The 24,456-nt window shown below is 38.3% G+C and overlaps 1 protein-coding gene across 1 annotated transcript in view; it reads right to left on the bottom strand.

Annotated features, from left to right (window-relative positions):
- Positions 1-24,456, bottom strand: part of LOC126335903 (uncharacterized) — a 388,142-nt gene that overhangs the window by 351,991 nt on the left and 11,695 nt on the right. Inside the window, exon 4 of the mRNA XM_049999375.1 lies at positions 23,452-23,552. Coding sequence (XP_049855332.1) covers positions 23,452-23,552 — 101 coding nt within the window. The remainder of the gene's footprint in view (positions 1-23,451; positions 23,553-24,456) is intronic.

The raw sequence follows: 24,456 nt of genomic DNA, 5'->3' as shown, positions 1-24,456 counted from the left end.
TGAAATATCTTTCACCTCTGCTTTAAGCATATGGAAAATGCCCTTGGATTTAAAATAATAGTTATGTATGCCTTGTCAATTGGAAAGGGAACTTATCTCACTTGGCTGAGATCTCAGTAACTTAAATTTTATATCTCAGAGCTGCCTCCTTCTTAATTTTGAAAATGTGACATAATCTTTTTTGTCATCTTCACACTTGACTTTATGGTGTTTAGCAAATATATTAATGCATGAGAAAGTTCTTCTCATAATGTGAACATTATAAAACTTAGATGATCTGCCCAAAGAGGCATTTCACTTTGTTTATTTATTGACATGAAATATTCAGTAATTCAACATGATATTTGTGCACCTTATTTCTATATTTTCATATTTATGTAGTAATTATGTTTGAACTGCAACAGACATAAGAGGAACACAGTAATTCTGTACCTTGGTTTAGATTTTCCATGTTTATGTATAATTTATGTCACAGGTTTATATATTTTCATATGTATGTAATTAATTATGTTTGATCAAAACCAGATATTAGAGGGACTGATAGTAAGTCAGCTGGTTGTATTCAGCATTTGTATTTTGAATTAACCAACTTAGTGTTAATGCCAATTACTCTGTCTTGCAGAATGTTAATTCTTTTCCCTTTGTCGATCGGTCAATAGGGAGTGTTGATGTTAATTTTCAGGGACAGGGAAGGTGAAGCTGTGGCAAGTCTGATCTGCAGGGAATACCGAACACACTTCTCCCTCTGGCACCACAGTGAAGTACTGGAACAGTAAGTGTCCTGGGTAGCGGGGGAAGAGGGGGGGGGGGGAGTTCCAATCTGTGGGGTCTGTCATCTTTCCTTCTTCAGCTCAAACACTCGAAATCTTCAATTCCATTTCTTACTACTCAGCAGAGAACCAAACTGTTCATCCCTCCATCAATACACATATGTCTCTATTCCTGAGACCCGTATCATTTACCATGTCAGCTTTATTAAGTGACTAAAGCCTATTATATAGGAGGATCTGGAAAACAAGTTAGCATTTGTGCACTAGTGAAGATACTGAATTTACTTAAAAATGTTTTAAATATAATGCTCAAACCAACTTACATATGTATAATGCCTATTCATATTTTTGTTGTGATGTACCAGTCACGTATGATTCATTTATTGTCGTGAACACTTACCAGTGTATAATGCCTAACCATATTTTGTCATGATGTACAAGTCACTTATGATTTATTTATTGTGTATTCACACCCAAGTGGTGAACTCATACCTATGTATAAGGCCCAACCACATAATTATTGTGATGTTTAAGTCACTTATAAAACACAACCAATATGATGTATTAAGTCACTTATTCAAGTTATTGTATATTGTCACTAAAAGTAATATGTAACCTCACTCTTACGTATCATTCCACTATGTGCTAGCTCTTACTGTGAAGGGAAAAAGCAACAACTGTGTTGCACATATATCCCTGAAAAAATACATTAATTAATTTTTATGTAAAGTACAGAGTTTAGTACATTTACACTTAGGAATTTTATACTAGTTTTGAGATTCAGAGTTACATGTTACTTCATACACTTAAGAAATAACTTGTTCTTTCCTTGTACTATTGGGTTATAAGTTTTGCATAATGATTCATATTAATTTACATATTAAATCAAACACAAGTTTTATCTCATACCATAAGTAAAATGCTTGTTCCTCCAATTTATTGTAAAATGTGTACTGTTACGTAGATCTGTCAGAAAAGGTTTTGTTCAACTTTCAGTTGCACAAAGCCTTTTGGGGGTTGTTGAGATGTAACAGTCAAATTGAAACCTATTGAAAGACATACATTTTAACTCTAAACAGTAATTTCTGAGATAGAGGTGTATGCATATACGTACTTGTGGAAAAATAATGAAGAAAATAATTATGGAATCTTAATTACACTAATGTGTAGCACTCCATTAATTGATAGGAACATTTTATATGGAATGAATCTTCTGTAATCAGTAAATATAACAAGTGTATTGTTAACATTTGATACATAAGCGTTTATACATGCTTACATTAATGTACACGATAGAATTCACTCATATATAAGACTCAAGGTAATTATTTAAATGTGTCATTGGATTTAGGATGAAAGTTTTAATTGTAATTTTGTCAAAGAAGACCTCTTGTAACAATACCTAGAATTAAGAATGCTTAAAACATATATATAGTGACAGCCATGTTGGCATGATGAAGTCAGTACTTTGTATGAAGTTGGACAGTAAGCATGTAGCTTGTTGAGTAAGATTCATTTCATTATTGTAAGTATGTTACTACTTATTTGAGTTTTGTAAAGATGCTTTGATTTTCTTTGAGATCGTAATAAACACTCTGTTAAAACATTATAGTTGATTAAATATTAATTTAACTTTACAGTTAAATTTTACAGTAGCTGTCTAAGAGTCCAGGACCATGGCTGAAACAGATGACGATGAGTAAAAAGATAAAACACCCAATATTATTTTTAACAACTAGCTAATAACATTAAATCTGGATGAATCTGTCAATCAGACAAGGAGTGACCATTGTATTGGGATGTTTTCATAGACCACAGCATCCGCAAAAAACATGGCAGAACACATTCAGGGAAAGTCTTGGGTACGTAGGAAATAAATATCCAAATTATCCATTAGTTATAGGTGAATACTTGAACTTGGCATCCATTGACTGGGAAAATTACACATTTATCACAGAGGGCAGATGCAAAGACTCATGTGAAGTTATTCTAGGAGCGCTCTCAACACACAACCTTGAGCAATTTGAGATGGGAACATATTAGATATCTTGGAGACAAACAGACCTGATCTTTTTGAGGAAGTTAATCTAGAAGAAGGCATCAGCAACCATAGTGTCGTTGTGGCTTTTATGTCAGTGGAAGTTGTGAGAAAACCAAAGAAACAGTGTAGAGTTTTCTTGTTTTGGAAAGCAAATAAAAGTGTCATTGATGAACATCTTCATAGTCAGCTCCAAGCATTCACAGTGGGACACAAAGATATTGAGCATCTTTGGTTGGAATTTAAAAGTGTGGCACCAATGAGGTCGACACCAGCATCAATATGTGTACGTCTTTGGACTCTGAGCATTGTGTTTGGACTCTGAGCATTGTCTTTGGGCGGTTCCACCATGTTCAGTTCTTTGTGAGCCTTGCATGTGTTTAGGTGAATAAATGAACTACTGCTAAATGGGTGTTGTTTGGTGTAACCAACCCAAACATCTTCCTTCACTGGTAACCCCAAGTTGTAACATCTTCCGTTTTTGCCGTTTTACTGTGTCCGCAAACTCCGTGTCGGTTATTTTCACATGTATTACATCGACGCAGCATTCGACCAATGACTTCGGCCCGCACCTAACACTGGATTTTGTGATCGACATGCATCATGTTGTGGGCGATGTACACCCGCCGGGACTGCAACACGATGCCTCTCACTCGATGATTCCACCGATTTCGCAGGACGTTTTCGAGCCTGCAACAATAAGTGAGGTTAGGAGTGGCCATGACTCTGGCTATCAAACGCCATTGTTCCTGCCACATGTGCCCTCCCTCATCGATTGTGGAGTTACCTCTTACAGATCTCCGTGCAATGCGAGCCCAATGCCAATTTCTGCCAGGACAATGATTTGCCACACCGCAATCCGTGCAGTACCACGCGAATACCTGCTACATGGCTGGAACTGCTTCGTTCACAGGTCTACCTACTCAGCATCTGACCACGCCCGCACCTGCCTCGGTTCAGCATCAGCACTTGCCTTCCTACTTCGATATCTCATCTGCAACAGGAACAATAACTTGTTATCTGTGCCTGACCTCCACCTCCATCCCACTGCTATACCTCAGTGTTTTGTGCAACAACATTCACCTTATCCGCACACCATTATGAACATGGAACATTCACACATTCCGTCCCACGTTCGACATCATTCCCCACACTGTGCTTCTGGACAGCCTGCACCTCCACAACCTCCCTGCAACACAGGTTTTGCCTGGCTCTGATCATACGCTGAGCTTTCTGTGGACTAACATGCACTCTGAAACTCTGAACTTTTTCTCACCTGTCATCCCCACGCCAGCTCCAGTCGAACTTCCGCAACCGCAATCAACACATTACGGTGTCCCACCCACATCAGCCTTCCGCATTGCGACGGATCGAACTCAACCACAATGTGTCACCTTCACGCTGCCACCTGCATAGCAGTCGTTGCCACATGTCCTGGAGGCACACTCTCCAGGAATACTATAGCAACAACAGCTCAATTCAGGCAGTGCCCCGATGAACTCAACTCATCCTGTTCTCCCAAACATTCTACAACGCTTATCGACGCTGCCGCCATTTAATCCTGACAGAGTGACAACCTGGCTCAAAATTGTGAACCAAGTGTTCGACAATTACAAACTCGACGAGTCAACCAGGTTTCTGTGCCTCATCACCCACCTGCACGACCTGTTTGATGCCCCGGACTCATCTACCCGGTACACTCTAGCCAAAAAGACAGTTCTACGTCAGCTTGCATGCTCAACTGAGGCTGCAATATGGCAAGTGCTCCACGTCGAGCAACTAGGCAATGACAAACCTTCCCAGCTCTGGAGATGGCTACGTGCCTGGGTCAGTGCCGATCTATTCTCTGACACAGCTCTCCTCGCCATCTGGTCAGATAAACTATCTCCTCACATCTGCTTTGTTCTGGCTCAAAGGTCTCCTGAATCTGTGCCAACTGTTCCGCTCACTCAAGGAAGCAGTAACCAAGCACCTAGGACGTCACCGGCTCCGCCCACAGTCACGCCCCCTCCTGCAACCAAACCTGCTGCGGCCACCATACCTTAGTCAGTGCCACTGGCAACGAACTTTCTGCAGGAAATGCAAACGAACTACCCGTACTGTTACTTCCCCACACGATTTGGTGAGGTGGCATGGAACTGCAGACCACCCTGCTACATCCCAAATGCCAATTGCAGGTAGGTCTGGGTGCCGCCTCCTGCACACGACATGATAGGCACCCCCCCCAGTGCTCCATTCTGACTGGGAACGACTGGATACTTGGAGACGACTATACATTAAAGACTTTTGTCGTGGACACAGGCGCCGATGTTTCGCTGCTGCCTACATCCTTGGTGTCACTGAGCATCTGCCCTCATCATACTTCACTGCAAGCTGTAAATTCAACTAAACTACAATGTTCGGGTTCAACTTCCCCTGTGCTCCTCAATCGAGGAACACCCCACCCCCACACGCCCCACCCCTCGCCACCCCCACCCCCACATCCCCGTGACATATTGGTCCGGGTTCATCTCATCCGTACATGCTCGTCTCTGTCAACGATGTTACAAGAAAGCACACACAAGTGCCTTGTCAAGCTTGAACGCATCGCTCACCTATGCAAGGAAAATTTAGAGCTCTCCCTCTGGCTCCATGAACCACAGCTCCAGCTCTCTGATGCAGCAAAGGAATTACAGACACTACAGCAAGGACAAAGCAAGATCAGTAAGTGTGCTGAATCTGCTTGTAATCCCAACAATCAAGCCTCCGTGCGCTTCCCTCCCACTACCCCTTGCAACTGTGCTATCAAGACTGCCATAACGTGTACTGACAGTGATGCAGGGCCACATCCTCCTAACACGGCAGCGTTTCACACTCAGAGAGGCACAAATGCGCACGCACGACGAGTGTCACAACTGCAAATGCATACGAGCGTCATGTGTCCCCGAACTGACGGCTCCTAGCCTGCCCCTCGCGGACAGCACATCAAACTATGCAACTCTGGCTCCTGCGCGCCACCGTGTGACCGCCATTGATAACACAGTGCACTCACGTCAAGCGTTTCACACGCGACTGTGCTGCCACAGGCCGTGCCCTTGGACAATGGATTCACTAACAGCTCACAAGCTCTACCGAGCTCACCCGAACATGGTTCCACTGCTTCGGGCCAGCGGCCATCTTGTCGTGTTGACTCCTGGGACACTATGCTGCCTCAGCTCCCGTTGGATCCACCAAGTGGCTCTGAACACCACGATCTCGCCTTGCCTGCCCCTCCCACCACACATTGTAAACAAACCGTCTTCCGTCCCGCCAGCAACATTTCCGTCATCACCAACGGCACAATTCACAAGCCTCGTCTCACGCCAAGTCCCACGACTTTGTCCCGAGCACCTCTCTGACCTTAGAAATCAGATTTCTGAACTACTAAGCTCTGTCGTCATTGAACCCTCTGCCAGTAGGTGGTCTACGCCCATACATATGACACCCAAGAAAGAATGGTCCTGGCACATGTGCGGAGACTACTGTTGACTAAACACACGAACAATTATGGACACCTACCCCATACCCAACATAGCAGACTTTAGCAGTTCCCTCACAGGTGCGACAACGTTCTCTGTCATTGATTGCAAACGAGCTTACCACCAAATCTCCATGGCATCTGAAGACATTGAGAAGACAGCAATCACCACCCCAATCGGTTTATTTCAGTTTCTATTCATGCCCTTCGGTCTGGAAAACGCAACCCAGACCTGGCAACGCTTCATCAACAAAGTGCTATTCGACCTAAAATTCTGCTTTGCATATCTTGATGACATTCTTGTGTTCAGCTCCTCCGTCGAGGACAACATTCGACACGTGCAAACTGTTATGAACACTCTCTCGGCAGGAGGCATCGAGACCAACCAGGACAAATTGCAGCTACATCAACCCACTGTCACTTTTCTTGATTTTCAGGACTCTGCTGACGGCATTTCACCAGCCCCTGAGAAAGTACAAACAAGACTAAACCTACCCAGGCATTCATCATTCAAAGAGCTCTGGCGCTTACTGGGGACAGTTAACTATTATCGCTGACATCAAGCTTGGGCTGTGGAGATTCAGGCTCCACTGACGGATGTCTTGACAGACACCAGCACTTCTGGATCTCAGCCCATTCCATGGACCCTGCTATGATTGACTCTCTGACTGGCCTCAAAAACCTTCTTGGCGAGGCCTGCACCATCGCACATCCTCATCCCAATGCACAGCTTTTCATCACCACAGACACGAGCGATACTGTCATTGGCACTGTCCTTAGCCAGACAATCGACGGCCAAACTTCGCCTCTGCAGTTCTTGCGCAAGCTCACCAATGCACAATGGAAATATTCTGGGTTTGACAGGGAGTTGCTCGTGGTCTACGAGGCAGTCAAGCATTTTAAGACTGACATTGAGGGACGCCCTTTCAATGTTTTAACGGACCGCAAACCTCTGGTTGCAGCCATTACAACCACGCAAGCTGACCCGCCTCCTCGCCGCTTCAGATACATGGACCTCATATCTCTGTTCACCACCGATGTCAGACACATAAAGGGTGCTGACAATATAGTTGCTGATTTCCTTTCATGATTCGATGCCATCCAATCGCTGTAAGACCTCTCTGAACTGCCTAACCTCCAACCTGCCGATGAGGAAACACAAAATCTGATTTCAGACTCTACTTCTTCAATATACTTCGTCCGCACCACCTTCCCTGGCATTTCTGGTGAGATCTGGTGCGACGACAGTACGGGCATGTTATGCCTCCTCATCCCAACCACACTCCATCGAGCTGTCTTCAACGCATTGCATAATTTAGCCCACCTCAGTGTTTGTGCATCCGCTCACCTCATAGCGGAGCGCTTTGTGTGGATAAATGTCAACAAGGACTGCCAGCAATGGGCATGCTCCTGCACCGTGTGCCAGCGCTGCAAAGTCCACAAGGACACTTCACCCCCCCCCCCCCCCCCCTCGGCGCCTTTTCGATCCCTTCTGGGCGTTTCCAGCATATTCATATTGACATTGTCTGCCCTCTCTCCCCCTCTAATGGCTTTTGTTATGTTCTCTCGTCTACCAACCGAATAACTCGCTGGGTCGAGGCTGTCAAACTCCCCAATATTTCTGCAGAAACTGTTGCTCGAGCTTTCGTCGAGTCATGGGTATCCCATTTCGGATGTCCTGCTTTCATCACGACTGACCAGGGCAGACAATTTGAGTCGGCCCTGTTCAACAAGATTTGTACCATTTGCGGCATCCGGTGCATCCATACCACAGCATATCATCCGCAAAGTAATGGGCTAGTCAAGCACTGGCACTGCACTTTCAAGGTGGCTCTTCGATGCCATGACTCTCTTGGATTGAGTCCCTTCCCCTTGTGCTACTTGGAATTCGTGCAATTTATAAGGAAGACCTCAAAGACACAATAGCAAAGTTCGTATACAGCCAGAACATAGTTCTCCCTGGTGAACTTGTGAGCCTTTTCGCTTCTCTCCCTCAGACTGACTTACCTGCCTTCGTGGACCGCGTCAGACGCCACTTGATCAACCTCCATATCATTCTGCCTGCCAGCCATTCCTGCCCTAAGGTTCACATCCCAAAATCTCTGGACAATTGTGAGTACGTCATGTTCCGAGATGACACTGTCCGTGCTCCCCTCCAACCTCCATATACCAGCCCGTACCGAGTTCCCCAGTGCTCAGCCAACACCTATGACATCCAGATAAAAGATTCAGCTGTTATAGTCTCTCTCAACAGGCTTAAGCCTGCTCATGTTGAGCCTTTTTCTACCCCCCTTCAGGCCACGACCACACGACTCACTGCCATGGCTCACAACGCTCCGACGACACCCTCCAGGTCAGACTTACACACTCAGTTGAGTGACTTCCAACTCCAATTGTCGAGCTCTCCTCTGACCTTGCCCTCTACTCCAGTCTCACACACTCCATTGAGTGACCACATGCTTCCCACATTGAGCTTACCTATGATCACACCCTCGCAGCCAGGGCCCTTCGCTGCCCCCTTCCACCTCTCCACCATCGAAGGCTATATGGTGCCAATGAGGTCGACACCAGCATCGATATGTGTTCATCTTTGGACAATGAGCATCGTCTTTGGACTCTGAGCATTGTCTTTGGGCGGTTCTGCCATGTTCAGTTCTTTGTGAGCCTTGCATGTGTTTAGGTGAAAAAATGAACTACTGCTAAATGGGTGTTGTTTGGTGTAACCAACCCGAACATCTCCCTTCAAAGGTATTGTCCACTATGTGCTAGAGAAATGTGTGCCTAGCAAAAACATAGGGGAGGGAAAGGATTCACCTTGGTTCAACAAACATATCAGGAAGTTGCTGAGAAAACAGAGAATTTTGCACAGTCATTTTAAATGTAGTCACTACCCTGCTGACAAACAGAAATTATGTGAAATGAAAGCAGTTGTCAAAATGTCAATGAGAGATTTGAAAGCAATATTTTATCTGCAGAACTAAAAATTTACAAAAATTTTTGGTTGTATGTAAAATCTATGAATGCTACAAATAATTCAATACATTTTCTTGCTGACAGTATGGGTAATGCAACAGATGATGCTAAACAAAACGCCAAAATTCTAAACCCGGCTTTCAAAAACTCATTTTCGGTAGAGAACTGCAGCACCATTCAATTATCGAACAAACGCAAGGATGATTGACATAGTGTTTAGTGCATCTGTGATTGTAAAATAGTTAAGATCATTAGACACTAGGAAGGCATCTGGCCCAGATGGTATCCCCGTAAGATTTTATGCTAACTATGCTACAAATATAGCACCATTCTTATCCATCATTTATCAGAGAGCAGAAAATTCCATGGGATTGGAAAAGATGCAAGTCATAGCAATCTATAAAAAGGGTAGGAAATCGGATGCACATAATTACCAGCCAATTTCACTGACATCGATTTGTTGTAGGGTCATGGAACATGTTTTGTGTTTAGACATAATGACCTTTCTAGACTCTGAGAAGCTCATCTGCAGAAACAAGCATGGTTTTAGGAAACAGCAAAGACACAGCTGGCCCTCTTTGTGCATGGTATGCAACAGGCTCCAGATACTGGCCTCCAGGTTGGTGCCATATTTCTTGACTTTTGAGAGTCGTTCAACTCAGTTCCACACTGTCGCTTGCTCCAAAAAGTGTGTGATTATGGACTATCCGATAACATATGTGATTGGATAGAAAATTTTCTAATAGACAGAGAACAGTATGTCTTCCTGAATGGGAAGACTTCAACAGAAACAAGTGTAACATCAGGTACGCCCCAGGGCAGCATAATAGGTCCACTGCTTTTTATGATTTACATAAACGATCTGGTTGATGGTATTGACAGTGGCATTAGACTGTTTGCCAATGATGATGTAGTCTACAGGAAAGTAGTATCACACAATAGTTGTGAAAAAATCAATGAGGATTTGCAGAAAATAAATATGTGGTGTAATGACTGGCAGTTATCTCTCAATATTAATAAGTGTAAGCTACTACATATAACAAGGCAAAAATTCCGATTAATGCACAAGTACAAAATAAATGATCAATCCTTGGAAGTGGTAACATCAGTCAAAATCAGGGTGTGACTATTCGAAATGATCTCAAATGGAATGATCAGATTACACAAGTAACGGGTAAGTTGAATCTAGATTGCAGTTCATTGGTAGAATCCTGAAGCAATGCAGTCCTTCAACAAAGGAAATAGCCTACAATAAGTTAGTTCATCCAGTCTTAGAGTATTGTTCGTCTGTATGGGACCCTTACCATTTGGGTCTGATTCAAGAGATCGAGAAGGTCCAAAGAAGAGCGGCAAGATTCGTGACCGGTACATTTAGCCGTTGTGATAGCATTACTAGTCTCATAGAAAGTTTGAAGTGGGACACATTTGCAGATAGATGACATGATAAACAGAAGGGGTTGCACACTAAATTCCGAAATCCAATCTTCATCAAGGATGTAGAGCATATATTATTACCACCATCTTTCAAATCATGTAATGATCATGATTCAAAGATAATGGAAATAAGAGCTCTTACTGAGGTGTTCAGACAGTCGTTTTTCCCACATGCGATCTGCAAGTGGAACAGAGGGGAAAATATGACTTTGGTGCAAATTGTGCCCTCTGCCAAACACCACTTGGTGGCTAATGGAGTATATATGTAGATGTAGATGTAGAAAGTCTGTCAAATGTATTCCTAAGTTCATCCAATTTCGATGTCTTGTATGAAACTTAAATCCACACACGAACCTATTTATCAAACTTTTATCAAAATACATTAATACGGCCTGAGCAACACCTATTCTTATGTATCCAATTGAATTTTCATTATTTTTCCTTATGTGACAAGAAACTCTTTAACCAAAAAGTGTGTAGTATGCAGGGTACTTTTATGAAAGAATTACTTTTAAAGTTTTGAGTGCACTTTTACATTTGAGGCCAATATACTTTCATTTGTGTAAATTCCTTCATAGCACTTGCATACAGCACAGTTCATTCAGTCTATGATTCTGATAAATGGGGTTTGTGTTAACCCAAATAAATATACCAAAATTTTAGAAAATTTTCTTAACTGAGTATTCAGTTTCGAGTTTAGTTACATGAATTTTCAATCATTTTGAAAATAATCGGTTGCTTATATGCATAAGGAAATCTGGGTTCTGTAGTTCATGTAGAACCCATTTGGCATGGGAAACAAAATCTACAAGTCCAGAAGAACCCACAAAAAGAATATACATCAGACTATGGTGGCTAGTGTAAAAGTTCGATGTGTGTCTGCAAGAAAAAGTGAGAATTTTGCTCTGAAAAAGAAAAATTGTGACATTTGTAAGGATGAAATTACAAATATCAGTGAACATGTGTCTAGTTTACAATTTATTATCGGTTCCTTGAAGATGGATATCAAGAAACTAAAGAAGAAAAAAGTGAACAGAACATGACAAAATCGCATCATGAAAGTACGAATATGTCGGAGAATTGGACAGAAGTGAAGTACAAGAGATGCAATCAGATAATACAAGATACAGAGAACTGTGAAAAAAACATAAATGTAGTGATTGAAAATTACTTTCAAGATCTTATAACTATGGATTGTGACAGTGTTGTTAACAGTTTGAGTGTACCATGTAAAACCAAACGACTTTGTGAATGAGGTAAAACATGGAATATTTTAGCAGCAGTTAAGTAAAAGATCACATGCGGAAGTGCTCACAAAAATTCTTCCACCGTTAACTGTTCTACTGAGGCAATATCGATGTGTGTTAACAAAAAAGACATAATAAATAGTGCCCAACAAGACTTTGCTTACTGCAAAGGTAGGCAGAAAACAGCCAGGAAGTACGGTAAAACTGAACTGTATGCCGAGAGCCAAGGACGAAATATAGCCATTGAATTTCGGTATACAAGCAGTCAGAATTTTAATCTTAATTGTAGAATAAAACCTGGAGCAAATTCAGGGGTGCTACATCAATGAGTCAAGAAAAAATTTTCTCATTGAGCAAAAAGTACTTTTCCATCTTCCTGTCGCTAGAAATGAAAAAAACGATTTCTTAATCTTGCTAAAAAGAACACTGTACGAGCTGAGAGGAACATATGTTATTGTTTTTTCAGTGTCACACCGTTGCAACTTGACAGAATGGTCCTGTGTAAATAAAGAAATTGAAACCGGAAATGAAGAGATGTAAAATATTTGCAAGTGGTTTGAAAATGTAACATTTGTGAACATCAGCAATTTAGGGAAAAGATTTCACACACCGCACAGTTCTCATCTAAATGTGCTCAGAAAAATTTAATAGTAACAAAAAATTTAGAACTAGTAAATAAAATCTCAAATGTGCACAGTGATGATAGAAAAGTCAACCTCTCTTGGACAGGAAGTGTGTGTTACGTGGAGACTCAAATGTGAAATCTGCTGCAAGACAAATGTGAAATTTTATTAATGCAAGTGAACACCTCTAATGTTAACAATTCACAGAAAGGCACCGCAGTTGTGTAACAACAAACACCAGAAATAAGTGAACAGCAGCAGCATCATCATTATCATCAGAAGCAGCAACAGCAGCAACAAGAACAACAGCAGTAGTAGCATAACCAATAACAACTGGGGCAGCAACATAGGAATGCTTAAAGAGCAACCAAAGGAAAAATACATCTGTGATTCAGTGATAATTTTTTATGGTTACAAGCCAAGAAGAAAATAAAAATGAGAAAAACCTGCCTGCAAACTCACAGATAAGTCACGGCAACATCTTATTTTTAAACATTCAGGGTCTTGAAAGTAAAGTTGAAATTCTGGAGAAGTCATTGCCACAGAATAAGTATCCTTTCTTATGTCTAACTGAACATTGGCTTAAACCAGAACAAATACAATACTATGTACCAGATTAGATTAGATTAATACTAGTTCCATGGATCATGAATACGATATTTCGTAATGATGTGGAATGAGTCAAATTTTCCAGTACATGACATAATTCAGTTAATTTAACAACATACTTAAGTTAATATAACAACTTTTTTAATTTATTTTATTTTATTTTTTTAAATAATTTTTGTTTTGTTTTCTATTTTTTCTTTTTTTTCTTAATTTATATCCAAAAAATCCTCTATGGAGTAGAAGGAGTTGTCATTCAGAAATTCTTTAAATTTCTTCTTAAATACTTGTTGGTTATCTGTCAGACTTTTGATACTATTTGGTAAGTGACCAAAGACTTTAGTGGCTGTACAATTCACCCCTTTTTGTGCCAAAGTTAGATTTAATCTTGAATAGTGAAGATCATCCTTTCTCCTAGTATTGTAGTTATGCACACTGCTATTACTTTTGAATTGGGTTTGGTTCTTAACAACAAATTTCATAAGAGAGTATATATACTGAGAAGCTACTGTGAATATCCCTAGATCGTTAAATAAATGTTTGCAGGATGATCTTGAGTGGACTCCAGCTATTATTCTGATTACACACTTTTGTGCAACAAATACTTTATTCCTCAGTGATGAATTACCCCAAAATATGATGCCATATGCAAGCAATGAGTGAAAATAGGCATAGTAAGCTAATTTATTAAGATTTTTATCACCAAAATTTGCAATGAACCTTATTGCATAAGTAGCTGAACTCAAACGTTTCAGCAGATCATCAATGTGTTTCTTCCAATTTAATCTCTCATCAATGGACACACCTAAAAATTTTGTATATTCTGCCTTAGCTACATGCTTCTGATTAAGGTCTATATTTATTAATGGTGTCATACCATTCACTGTAGGGATCTGTATGTACTGTGTCTTATCAAAATTCAGTGAGAGTCCATTTACAAGGAACCACTTAGTAATTTTCTGAAAGACAGTATTGACAATTTCATCAGGTAATTCTTGTTTGTCAGGTGTGATTACTATACTTGCATCATCAGCAAAGATTTTTGCCTCTTCGTGATTATAGAATGGCAAGTCATTAATATATATTTAGAAAAACAAAAGACCCAAGACTGGCCCTTGTGGAACCCCATTCTTGATAGTTTTTCCAGTTTGAGGAATGTGCTGATCTTTGCATATTATGAGAACTGCTTATTTCAACTTTCTGCACTCGTCGAGTTAGGTGCGAATTGAACCATTTGTGCACTGTCCCACTCATGCCACAATATTTGAGCTTGTCTAGCAGAATTTCATGATTTACATTATCAAATGCCTTTGAGAGATCACAAAAAATCCCAATGGGTGGTGTTCGGTTATTCAGATCATTCAAAATTTGATTGGTGAAAGCATATATGGCATTTTCTGTTGAAAAACCTTTCTGGAAACCAAACTGACATTTTGTAAGAATTTCATTTTTACAGATATGTGAAGCTACTCTTGAATACATTACTTTCTCAAAAATTTTGGATAAAGCTGTTAGAAGGGAGATTGGACGGTAATTGTTGACATCTGATCTATCCTCCTTTTTATGCAAAGGTAAAACAATAGCATATTTCAGTCTATCAGGGAAAATGCCCTGTTCCAGAAAGCTATTACACATGCGCCTGAGAATCTTACTTATCTGTTGAGAACAAGCTTTTAGTATTTTGCTGGAAATGCCATCAATGTTATAGACATGGAAACAGTGTTTGCAGATCTCAGTACTGTAATGGTGGTACTGTTATCTATGTTTCAAATGTTTCAAATGAAATAGAGATTAGAGCACTAGATCTTACTTGGGCATGTGTAGAGAAACACTTTGAAATTATTGTGATATAATGAAACTTATCATAATATGTATCTACCATTCCCCTGTCTCAGATGATAAAACTTTTTTTAGTCAATTTAGACAGTGTACTCTGCTACATAACAAAGTGGTAACAATATGTAACTGTAACTGGGGAAGACTTTAATTCTAGCTTAGATGTAACATGTAACAAACCCAGTGTAAATAAGTTACTGAATATGCTAAGGCAGCACAACTTCCATTGTGTAAATTCAGAACCAACAAGACTAAAAGCATGCTTGGATAATGCTTTTGTAAACTGTGTTCATGATATGTACTCCACCAAGGCAAAGGAATTTGTTTTCTCAGACCACACCATGTTAACAGTAGAGTTAAGACATTTTGCAAAAGGGGATGAGAGCAAGGTTGCACAAAAGTTAACAAAATCTAATACCTTAATATTAACAAAACACAGTCTTACAAAGATAACACACCACCTGAGCATTAGGACAAATTATTTCAAAACTGTGACTCCAGTGCCTAAACAGTTTATGAAACATTCCACAATTACTTAACAGGTACTTTAAAAGCCCATCTTGTTTAAAAGAAATATCATAAAACAAGAAAGGGTAAATTGGAAAGGGTAAATTGTGGTACACCAAAGAACTGGAGAATCTAAAAAATAAGCTACTGCTGTCAAAAAAAAAAAAAAAAAAAAACAAAAAAAAAAAACAAAAAAAAAAAAACACCTAATAAACTATAAGAAAAAGTTAAAACTGGTGATACGAAGATACAACACAAATCTCATAAAAAATAGTAAAAACCAATGCAAAACAGCCTGGTCAGTAATTAATACTGTTATAGGTGGAGTCAGAAACTTTGATAAGACAGTCCCAATACCAGCAGATACATTCAACAAATATGTTGTAAGCTATGCTGATCATATCAAAAAGTCAATCAGTAAACCCAATATAACACATATCTTAAGAGTGCAAACCTGTATCATAATAGGGCCAAATTAGCATTGAAACACTTGAAAGAGGTACACCAACATGAAGTTCTTAAAATAGTCAAGGAATGAAAGATTCATACAGTACAGACAATTTTAATATGTCAGACAATCTATTGAAAGAAATCATACATTACACTGCAGCACCATTAACATATTCTATAACCTTGTGTCTCATAGAAGGGGTTTTTCCCGATCCTCTCAAATTATCTGAGGTGACTTCAATCTTTAAGAAGGGTATCAAATCAAATCCTGCAAACTACAGACTAATTTCACTAATTCCAGTACTAGGAAAAGTCTTTGAAGGCATAATATATCAGTAGATGTATGAGTGCCTAGAACTAAATGATATGTTAAGTGCATCACAATTTGGTTACAGAAAAGGAAGGTCAACTATACATGCCATAGAGCTCTTGATCAGAGACTTTTAAGCAGCAACTGAGTACCATGCTCACACACAGGTAACCTTATGTGATCTGAGCAAAGACTTTGACTGTGTTGACCACTCACTTTTGGTCTCTATACTTGAGTACTATAGAATATGTGATAAAAGTTTAAAACTCATCAAATCATACCTCAATAAAAGGAAACAGGTGGTGAGTTCAAGAAGTCATGTGTCAAACACACTCGAGGTTCAACACGGAGTCCCACAGGAATCTAAATTGGGACCACTTCTCTTCCTTCTACACATAAATGACTTACCAGGAAATATAAATGTAAAGACGTATATGTATGCAGATGATACAACTTTTCTATCTGTAAACCACATATTTGATAATCTTGTAAGTGGTATGAAATTGGCAAAAGAAATTGCAACATCATGGTTTAATGCAAATGATCTACTATTAAATGAGGAAAGGCCCAGAATATGTGGTTCAGTCTATCAAAGACAACAAAAATATAAAAACAAAAGGCATAGTTTTTAGGTATCACTCTTGGCAACAGTCTAACATGGAACTCCCACGTTGATCACATAGTGGTTAGGTTGTCAAGAGTTGTTGAAGAGACTGATGTGCTTTGTGACATTTGAATATGTAAGGACAGTGTACTTTACCTTTTTTCAGTCTGTTTTAAGGTTTGGGTTAATACTCTGGGGAAACAAAGAAATTATGGTGATCCAGAAGAAAACAGAGTAATGGCTAAGGTAGATGATAGGACACATTGTAAACCATTGTTCATTAAATATAGAATTTGAACAGTTATTAATTTATTGACAGTGTTAACAACATACTTGGTGAAATACCTAATTTTAAGTGTAACAAATCAAAGGCATGACTACTAGCCAAGAACCTGTACTTCTCTGCTATCGCCACAAAATAGATTAGCTAAAACTAAAAATAGTGATAAGTATATGGGAACTGCAATATATAACAAATTGTCTAAGAATGCATCATAAAGCTTGACAAATTATTTAAAGAAAATGTACATAACTTCTTGTTGACTAATCCATTCTATTCATTAGAATAATTTTTGGAAATGCCCAATATTAACTGAAATATGTAAAAATTTATTTTGTAAAATTAATAGTTTAAGTGAACTGATGAAACTACGCATGTAATAATGCTGAATGACCAATAAAGAATCTGAATCTGAATCTGAAAAGAGCCAGCAATGTCAGCCAAGAAGCTGACATAAGAGGGCATTCAACACCAATGCCAGTCAAGACCCAGTGATCTTGAACCAACTGACCAACACCATCACCAAAATTATCTGACACTACCAACAGCAGGTACTTAATATTGTTTTAACACATAAAAAAAAATTGTAAAATTTATTTAGGCTTTTTAACAAATGTATTTTTATTTTTGTATGTCATCAAAACAAATTTTAAGACAGTGGCCATAGAGAATAACACTGAATGCAAACTTGTTTGTAGTGTTGCAAGTTTGTTCTGAGTGAACGTTTGTTTTAGGATAGCTAGCTGCATGTACCTTTGGGGGCTGACATCTGCCAGCCTAACTGGGAGACACATGCACATCTGTCACTACCTACCGTGGGAAAGCTATCCAGTGTCTCTCACTGGACACGTACATTCACCATCTATAGGAACCGAAATAAATTATACTAAATATTATTCAGTCATTTTCAAAATCAGTACATTACCTTTTGACATTCAGGAGAATATTGTATCCAAATTTAAGCGTTTAACCTATCATAGCTTCAGAGGTAGGAAAAACTGCTAAAAAAAGTCAAAAACTGACACTTAGGAAATTAAATTCAGTTAGGAAATATAATACTTTATCTTTTGGTATAATTGGAAAACCAAAACAGAACTCTCAGTATTCAGAATTAATTAACTGGGATTTTCATATTAAAACAACTTTTTTTCGTTTTTGTAATATAAAAATCAGACAAAATTATTATTTGTGTCTAATATTGTTGTGGAAGTAAATGTGAGTGAACGGGAGTGTTTATGAGGGACATTCGTCAAATTTTAATGTTGCATTATAAACCCTCTTAAGTAACCTGCAAGAGTTACACAAGCCTGTCATTGGAAATTGATCCGAGAGAAACTACCAACTTTGCTGATGACAGATGTCTAGGTGTGATATCTATTGTAACAGAGCAGCCAGAAAGTCAGCTAGAGTATTATCTGTATCTAAAGGATATTTACAGATTTATTGCCTTTTCGTTTTTGTTTATTAAACATTACCTTAATCTTTGTATATAATAATGATGTAGATGCTTCTGTATGTAAGGGTTGTGGCATGAATATGATCACGAGCAAGCATTCTGATTGGCAGAAAGTATGGTTAGCCAATCAGAAATGAGACAGTTCCTGCTCATTACCTGATAGTTATACTGGGAGTGAGGCCACCAGAAGGGAGTCTCTTACTAGCTTTGAACGTGGACCATCATGTTACTATTGCGAGTCAAAATAATGTGTAAAATCAAGGAATACTGAGTTCCTCACATCTGATATACGTCGTGACTAACACTGATGTGACTACAGACATTTTTGTAAAGTTTTGACGTTTTAGAACTGTATTGTTGGAATGATATTTACATGTGAAAATTTGGCCTTCATATTATCCATGTGGCATGTTTCAGAATTCAACCACTGAGCATTTTTGGCGAGCAATTTCTTTTTTGAAACCCACCAGAAGGACCGAAAGTAATAACTCATGTTATTGGTGGAATTAATGACTGTAAAAACGTTGTTTAACTTGCATCAGATTTTGGCAGGTTTCTAGCTGCTGTGCGTGAAAAATGAGTGTAAACTTGTGAAAATAACCAATAGTTTAAATGTGGACTGAATAGTATCATTTCTTTGATTGTAAAAACAAATAAACATTTTTGTGTGAAAATTTCGGGCTTTATTTTCCAGAAGCCAATTCATTTTTTTATTGGCAGTTTTGTCTACAGAACTATATTTCATTACTAGAGTTGCACAGCCCCAGTAATTGTAGATATTAGATGGTGTTTTTTTTATCAACACTGCTTTTACATCATCTTGTAAGTATCTACGTTGCCAAGTGAAGAGACATCGAGCAGACTACATTCTGAGATAGGTGAATTTATAATTTGCAGCCTGCACAGCACACAGAATTTCAAACCCCACCATGCCGCAATTGGTTCACCGGGCGGGATAAACAATAGCAAAGTTTGGGCGTGTATGAACTTTATAAAAACCAGCAGTGTTGAAATGGAATTGTAAAGTATTCACACGCAAGTGATAAAGGAACTATTGTGGACAATAGACAAGTGTACTAATGAATGGTAGTTGGAACGTAGCAGCAAAGAACTCGAGTGCTAAGTTACTGGTGAAGTGTACAAGGGAGCAAGAACGACTGACAGTCCACAGTAGCAGACTACATGCCAACAGCTGAAGATCAACAGGGGCCATGCTACAGGACGTAATTAAAACATAAAGTTTTAAAGTCCCTACTGGACTAAATTGCTAGAATCCATAGTGGAATATGAATGGTATTCTAAAGGGTTATTATAACATTACAGATATGGTATCAGGAGATTTACTTAAGCTTTCAAGTTCACCTTTACAATCTTGAGGAGATACAGGTCTTACTACTTAATCTGTTCAAACTGTTCATACAATATATCAACATATAACATCTGTAGGCACCATATAAGTTTTATGTGCAAGAAACAAAATATGGATTTTACAGCTTATCAAAAATTATCTTCAATATAGGCTTACAACCATATTTGCAACTACACAGTTAGCAAGAAAACATAAATTTTGAAACAGAAAAAATGCCTATTACATGTAAAGAAACCTTTTAGCATAAACATAATAGAAATAGCCATGTTAACTTCAATAACAAACCAAAAAACGAAAATTACAAATTTTTCAATAATGATAAATCATTAATTAAATTACCTTCTGGTACTTTGTCTCATCTGACAACTTAGGAGACAGACACACTGAAATGCTTTCTAATTTTTGTCAGTTGTATTGCAAATATAAACTAGTCATATCTGAAATACAAAAATTGCTATGTAATTTTGAATTGATAGTTGATTCACAACACTGTTCAGACCAAAATTACTTTAATTATTTATGAATCCTGATATAGAACAACAACAGATGAATCTATTCACAGAAAAACACAAAACTGTAAAACATCTGTTTGACAATCATAGTGGAGATATGTCTAACTTAGATTAAGTATACCACTGTCAACAGTATACAGAACTCCAATTTGGAATATTATTAAAAGAGAAACAGGTCAACCAAGAGCACAGGAAGACAGTATTACCATCAAATTGAATGAAAACTTTACGAAGAAAAAGTCAGAAGTTGAAAATATTTTTAATAATCTTTTTCTAAATGTTGTGGACATAACAGGATCCAGGTGTTCATTAGAAGATGCGAGGCAGTTAATGGAAGAGGCCATACCTATGCAATTTGATACAATTGAAATCTCACCCACTTCTCCCTCTAAAATTAGGAAAATAATAAACTTGCTTAAAAGTAAAAACTCACATGGAATTCATGGCACTTCCAGCAAAATACTAAAAGCTTGTTCTCAACAGATAAGTAAGATTCTCAGGTACCTGTGTAATAGCTCTCTGGAACAGGGCATTTTCCATGATAGACTGAAATATGCTATTGTTATACCTTTGCATAAAAAAGGGGCTAGATTTGATGTCAACAATTACTGTCCACTCTCCCTTCTAACAGCTCTATCCAAAATTTTTGAGAAAGTAATGTATTCAAGAGTAGCTTCACATATCTGTAAAAATGAAGTACTAACAAAATGTCAGTTTGGTTTCCAGAAAGGCTTTTCAACAGAAAATGCTATATATGCTTTCACCAATCAAATTTTGAATGATCTGAATAACTGAACACCACCCACTGAGTTTTTTTGTGATCTCTCAAAGGCTTTTGATAATGTAAATCATGAAGTATTTGTTGCACAAAAGCGTGTAATCAGAATAATAGCTGGAGTCCACACAAGATCATCCTGCAGACATTTATTTAGGATCTAGGGATATTCACAGTAGCTTCTCAGTATATATACTCTCTTATGAAATTTGTTATTAAGAACCAAACCCAATTCAAAAGTAATAGCAGTGTGCACAACTACAATACTAGGAGAAAGGATGATCTTCACTATTCAAGATTAAATCTAACTTTGGCACAGAAAGGGGTGAATTATACAGCCACTAAAGTCTTTGGTCACTTACCAAATAGTATCAAAAGTCTGACAGATAACCAACAAGTATTTAAGAAGAAATTAAAAGAATTTCTGAATGACAACTCCTTCTACTCCATAGAGGAATTTTTAGATATAAATTAAGAAAAAAAAGAAAAAAAACAAAAAAAATTATTAAAAAAAATTAAAAAAGTTGTTATATTATATTATATTATATGTTGTTAAATTAACTGAATTATGTCATGTATTGGAAAATATGACTCATTCCACATCATTACAAAATATCATATTCATGATCCATGGAACTAGTATTAATCTAATCTAATCTAATCTAATCCATATTCTCACAAACAATTACCAATATAGGCTATAAGCATTATTCTCAATCTGTATGTTTCACATTTTTCTGGTTTTTGTAAGGGTGCTAACCTGTCTCCAATGTGTTTAAACCGAAGCCAGAATAACAATTCCAGTCTGAATTTGGAGCTTCTATGAGGTCTTTGATGTATCAATGCAGATGACGGACTTGGTTGTCTCGGATGCTAAGAAGCTGATGTGTATCAACGATCTCTATGTAAACTATTGTCATCACTAATGTATGTGAATATTCCAATCAATTTTGAAAGTGTATCAGAATCTGGAATTAAAGCATCTGATAAGAAAAATGGCATCATGGCCAAGACTGCTTATGTAAAGGCAGACATCAAACATAAAGCTGCTACCAGAACCTATTTTTACAAACTTGTCTGAGAAGAAGCAGCAGCAGCCTGGGAGATTATAATCAAAACCTCAATATCTTAATGCTAAGTACAATTAATTCAGCTGCCCTTCTTCACTTTTTCCAAATGTAGATACTCTAGGGTATAAGACTAGTACTGAAACTTGGTCATGCCAAAAAGGTACTAGGATAGGTGAATGAAATGACATTATAATGGGTATCAGTAAGTTGAAGGTAAGCATCAAGGAAGGTTGCTATGGATTTGGAAGAGGACCAGGTGAATTTGAGGTGGAAAAAGAAGTTAAGTTCTTACAGGAAATGGAGAACTTATTCTTCACCATTAGTTGAGAGCACAGACATTTCATCAATATACCTGTTCTAAGCCAGTAGGTTCAAATTCTGTATATTCAGAAATGTCTGTTCCACATAACTGGCTCAGTCCTCTTTAATGTAGCATCTCTGGCCTACTCTTTCTGAGGCTTCGCATCTCGTCTCATCCTCACTCTAGGTCGGACTCACATCATGGGGGCTGAGTAAACTGCCCCTCCACTTTAGTCTTTGCCAACACATATCTCTCTCCTGTCCAACAAGGGAACTATTAACCGGCATATTTAGCTAGTGTATCCATCTTACATTTTTTGCCTGTTGGTATTACTGTACATTGTTACTTCAGAAGATAAATAGCAGGCATCAATTCAGACTCATAAATTATTAGTTTTCTTGATGCAATTTTCCTTTGATACATATGAGTGAATTTTATATTTCTAAATTAATAGGAAATAGGTAATTTACCTTTTTAAATATCTTCCAATCTTCTGCTTTTGTTGTTCTTTACTTTAAGTTTATCAGATGAAAATTTTATACTGCCCTTGAAAATACTGTTTCAGAAACAAATTACAAGCAACTTATTGACAATGAGGTGAATTCCGTCAGATATAATGGCACTACATTCTTCTCATATGTATCAAGCAAATACCCATGAACTGTTACTTCATCTATTATGACTTTACTACGTAAAAAATTAAATTTCAGATGCAGAACAATAAATTAAATAAAATCCCTTATAAACTATGAGATTAATGAAATTTGCAATGTTTCACACTTGTTAATACAAACCTTGGATGTTGAAGGACGTGGTTCAACTGGTGCTTGAGTTGGCGGGGGTGGCGGAGGTGGTGCATCAGCCAGTGAAGGAGGTTGCACCTGCTGTTGTGGTGCTGGATAAATGGAACCTCAGATATAACTTACAGTAGTCCAAAATGAAACATTTCATGTGCTACAAATAATATAAACTGTAATTACAGCAGTAGGCTTCCAGTATCTGCATAACAGTTCAGTTTGTGGGGCGCTCAACAGTATGGTCATCAGCGCCTGCACAAAGTCTCAATTTTTCCACAATCCAATCTAGCCACTGTCTCAAATGGTGAGGATGAGGATGAAATAATGAGGACAACACAAACACCCAGTCCCCGGTCAGAGAAAATCCCCAATCTGGCTGGCGATCGAATCTGGGACCCTGTGATCCAAAGGCAGCAATGCTAACCACTAGACTATGAGCTGTGGACTGCATAACAGTCTCCTAATATGAAATAAAATATTAACCAGGGACCCTGTGCTCCAAAGGCAGCAATGCTAGCCACTAGACCACGAGCTGCGGACTGCATAACAGTCTCCTAATATAAAATAAAATATGTTCTTCCTTAACAACAAAGTACCCAGCTCAAAATTTAGATCAAGCAAGATATTGTCACATGATGTGTGTGGCTAATTTTGATAACAGCTACTCACTACTACAACAGCTTTTCTAGGCATATCACTAAGACATGTGTCACAATTTGGGAATTGCTGAGGAATTTATCTATTTGGGGTTACAGTTTACTTTTGTACAAATTAAGGGCCAAAAGGAATATAATATTGTGTCATTTTAAATTTTTTCTCTTTTTGAACACAAAATATGATGGATGACTTTCAGTCATGGAGTCACTAACTGTCACTTCACAGTTGAGGACACTCATAAACAAAAAAAAATTATTTTACAAAGATAGGGGCTAAGTTAGCACAAACTAAATTAACATACCATCAAGTATGTTTTACTGGCTAAATTCACTGAACAAAACGTAT

The sequence above is a fragment of the Schistocerca gregaria genome, chromosome 2, assembly GCF_023897955.1.
Source record: "Schistocerca gregaria isolate iqSchGreg1 chromosome 2, iqSchGreg1.2, whole genome shotgun sequence".
NCBI lineage: Eukaryota > Metazoa > Arthropoda > Insecta > Orthoptera > Acrididae > Schistocerca > Schistocerca gregaria.
The sequence above is the reverse complement of the archived record's forward strand: the minus strand, read 5'-3'. Positions and strand labels throughout refer to the sequence as shown.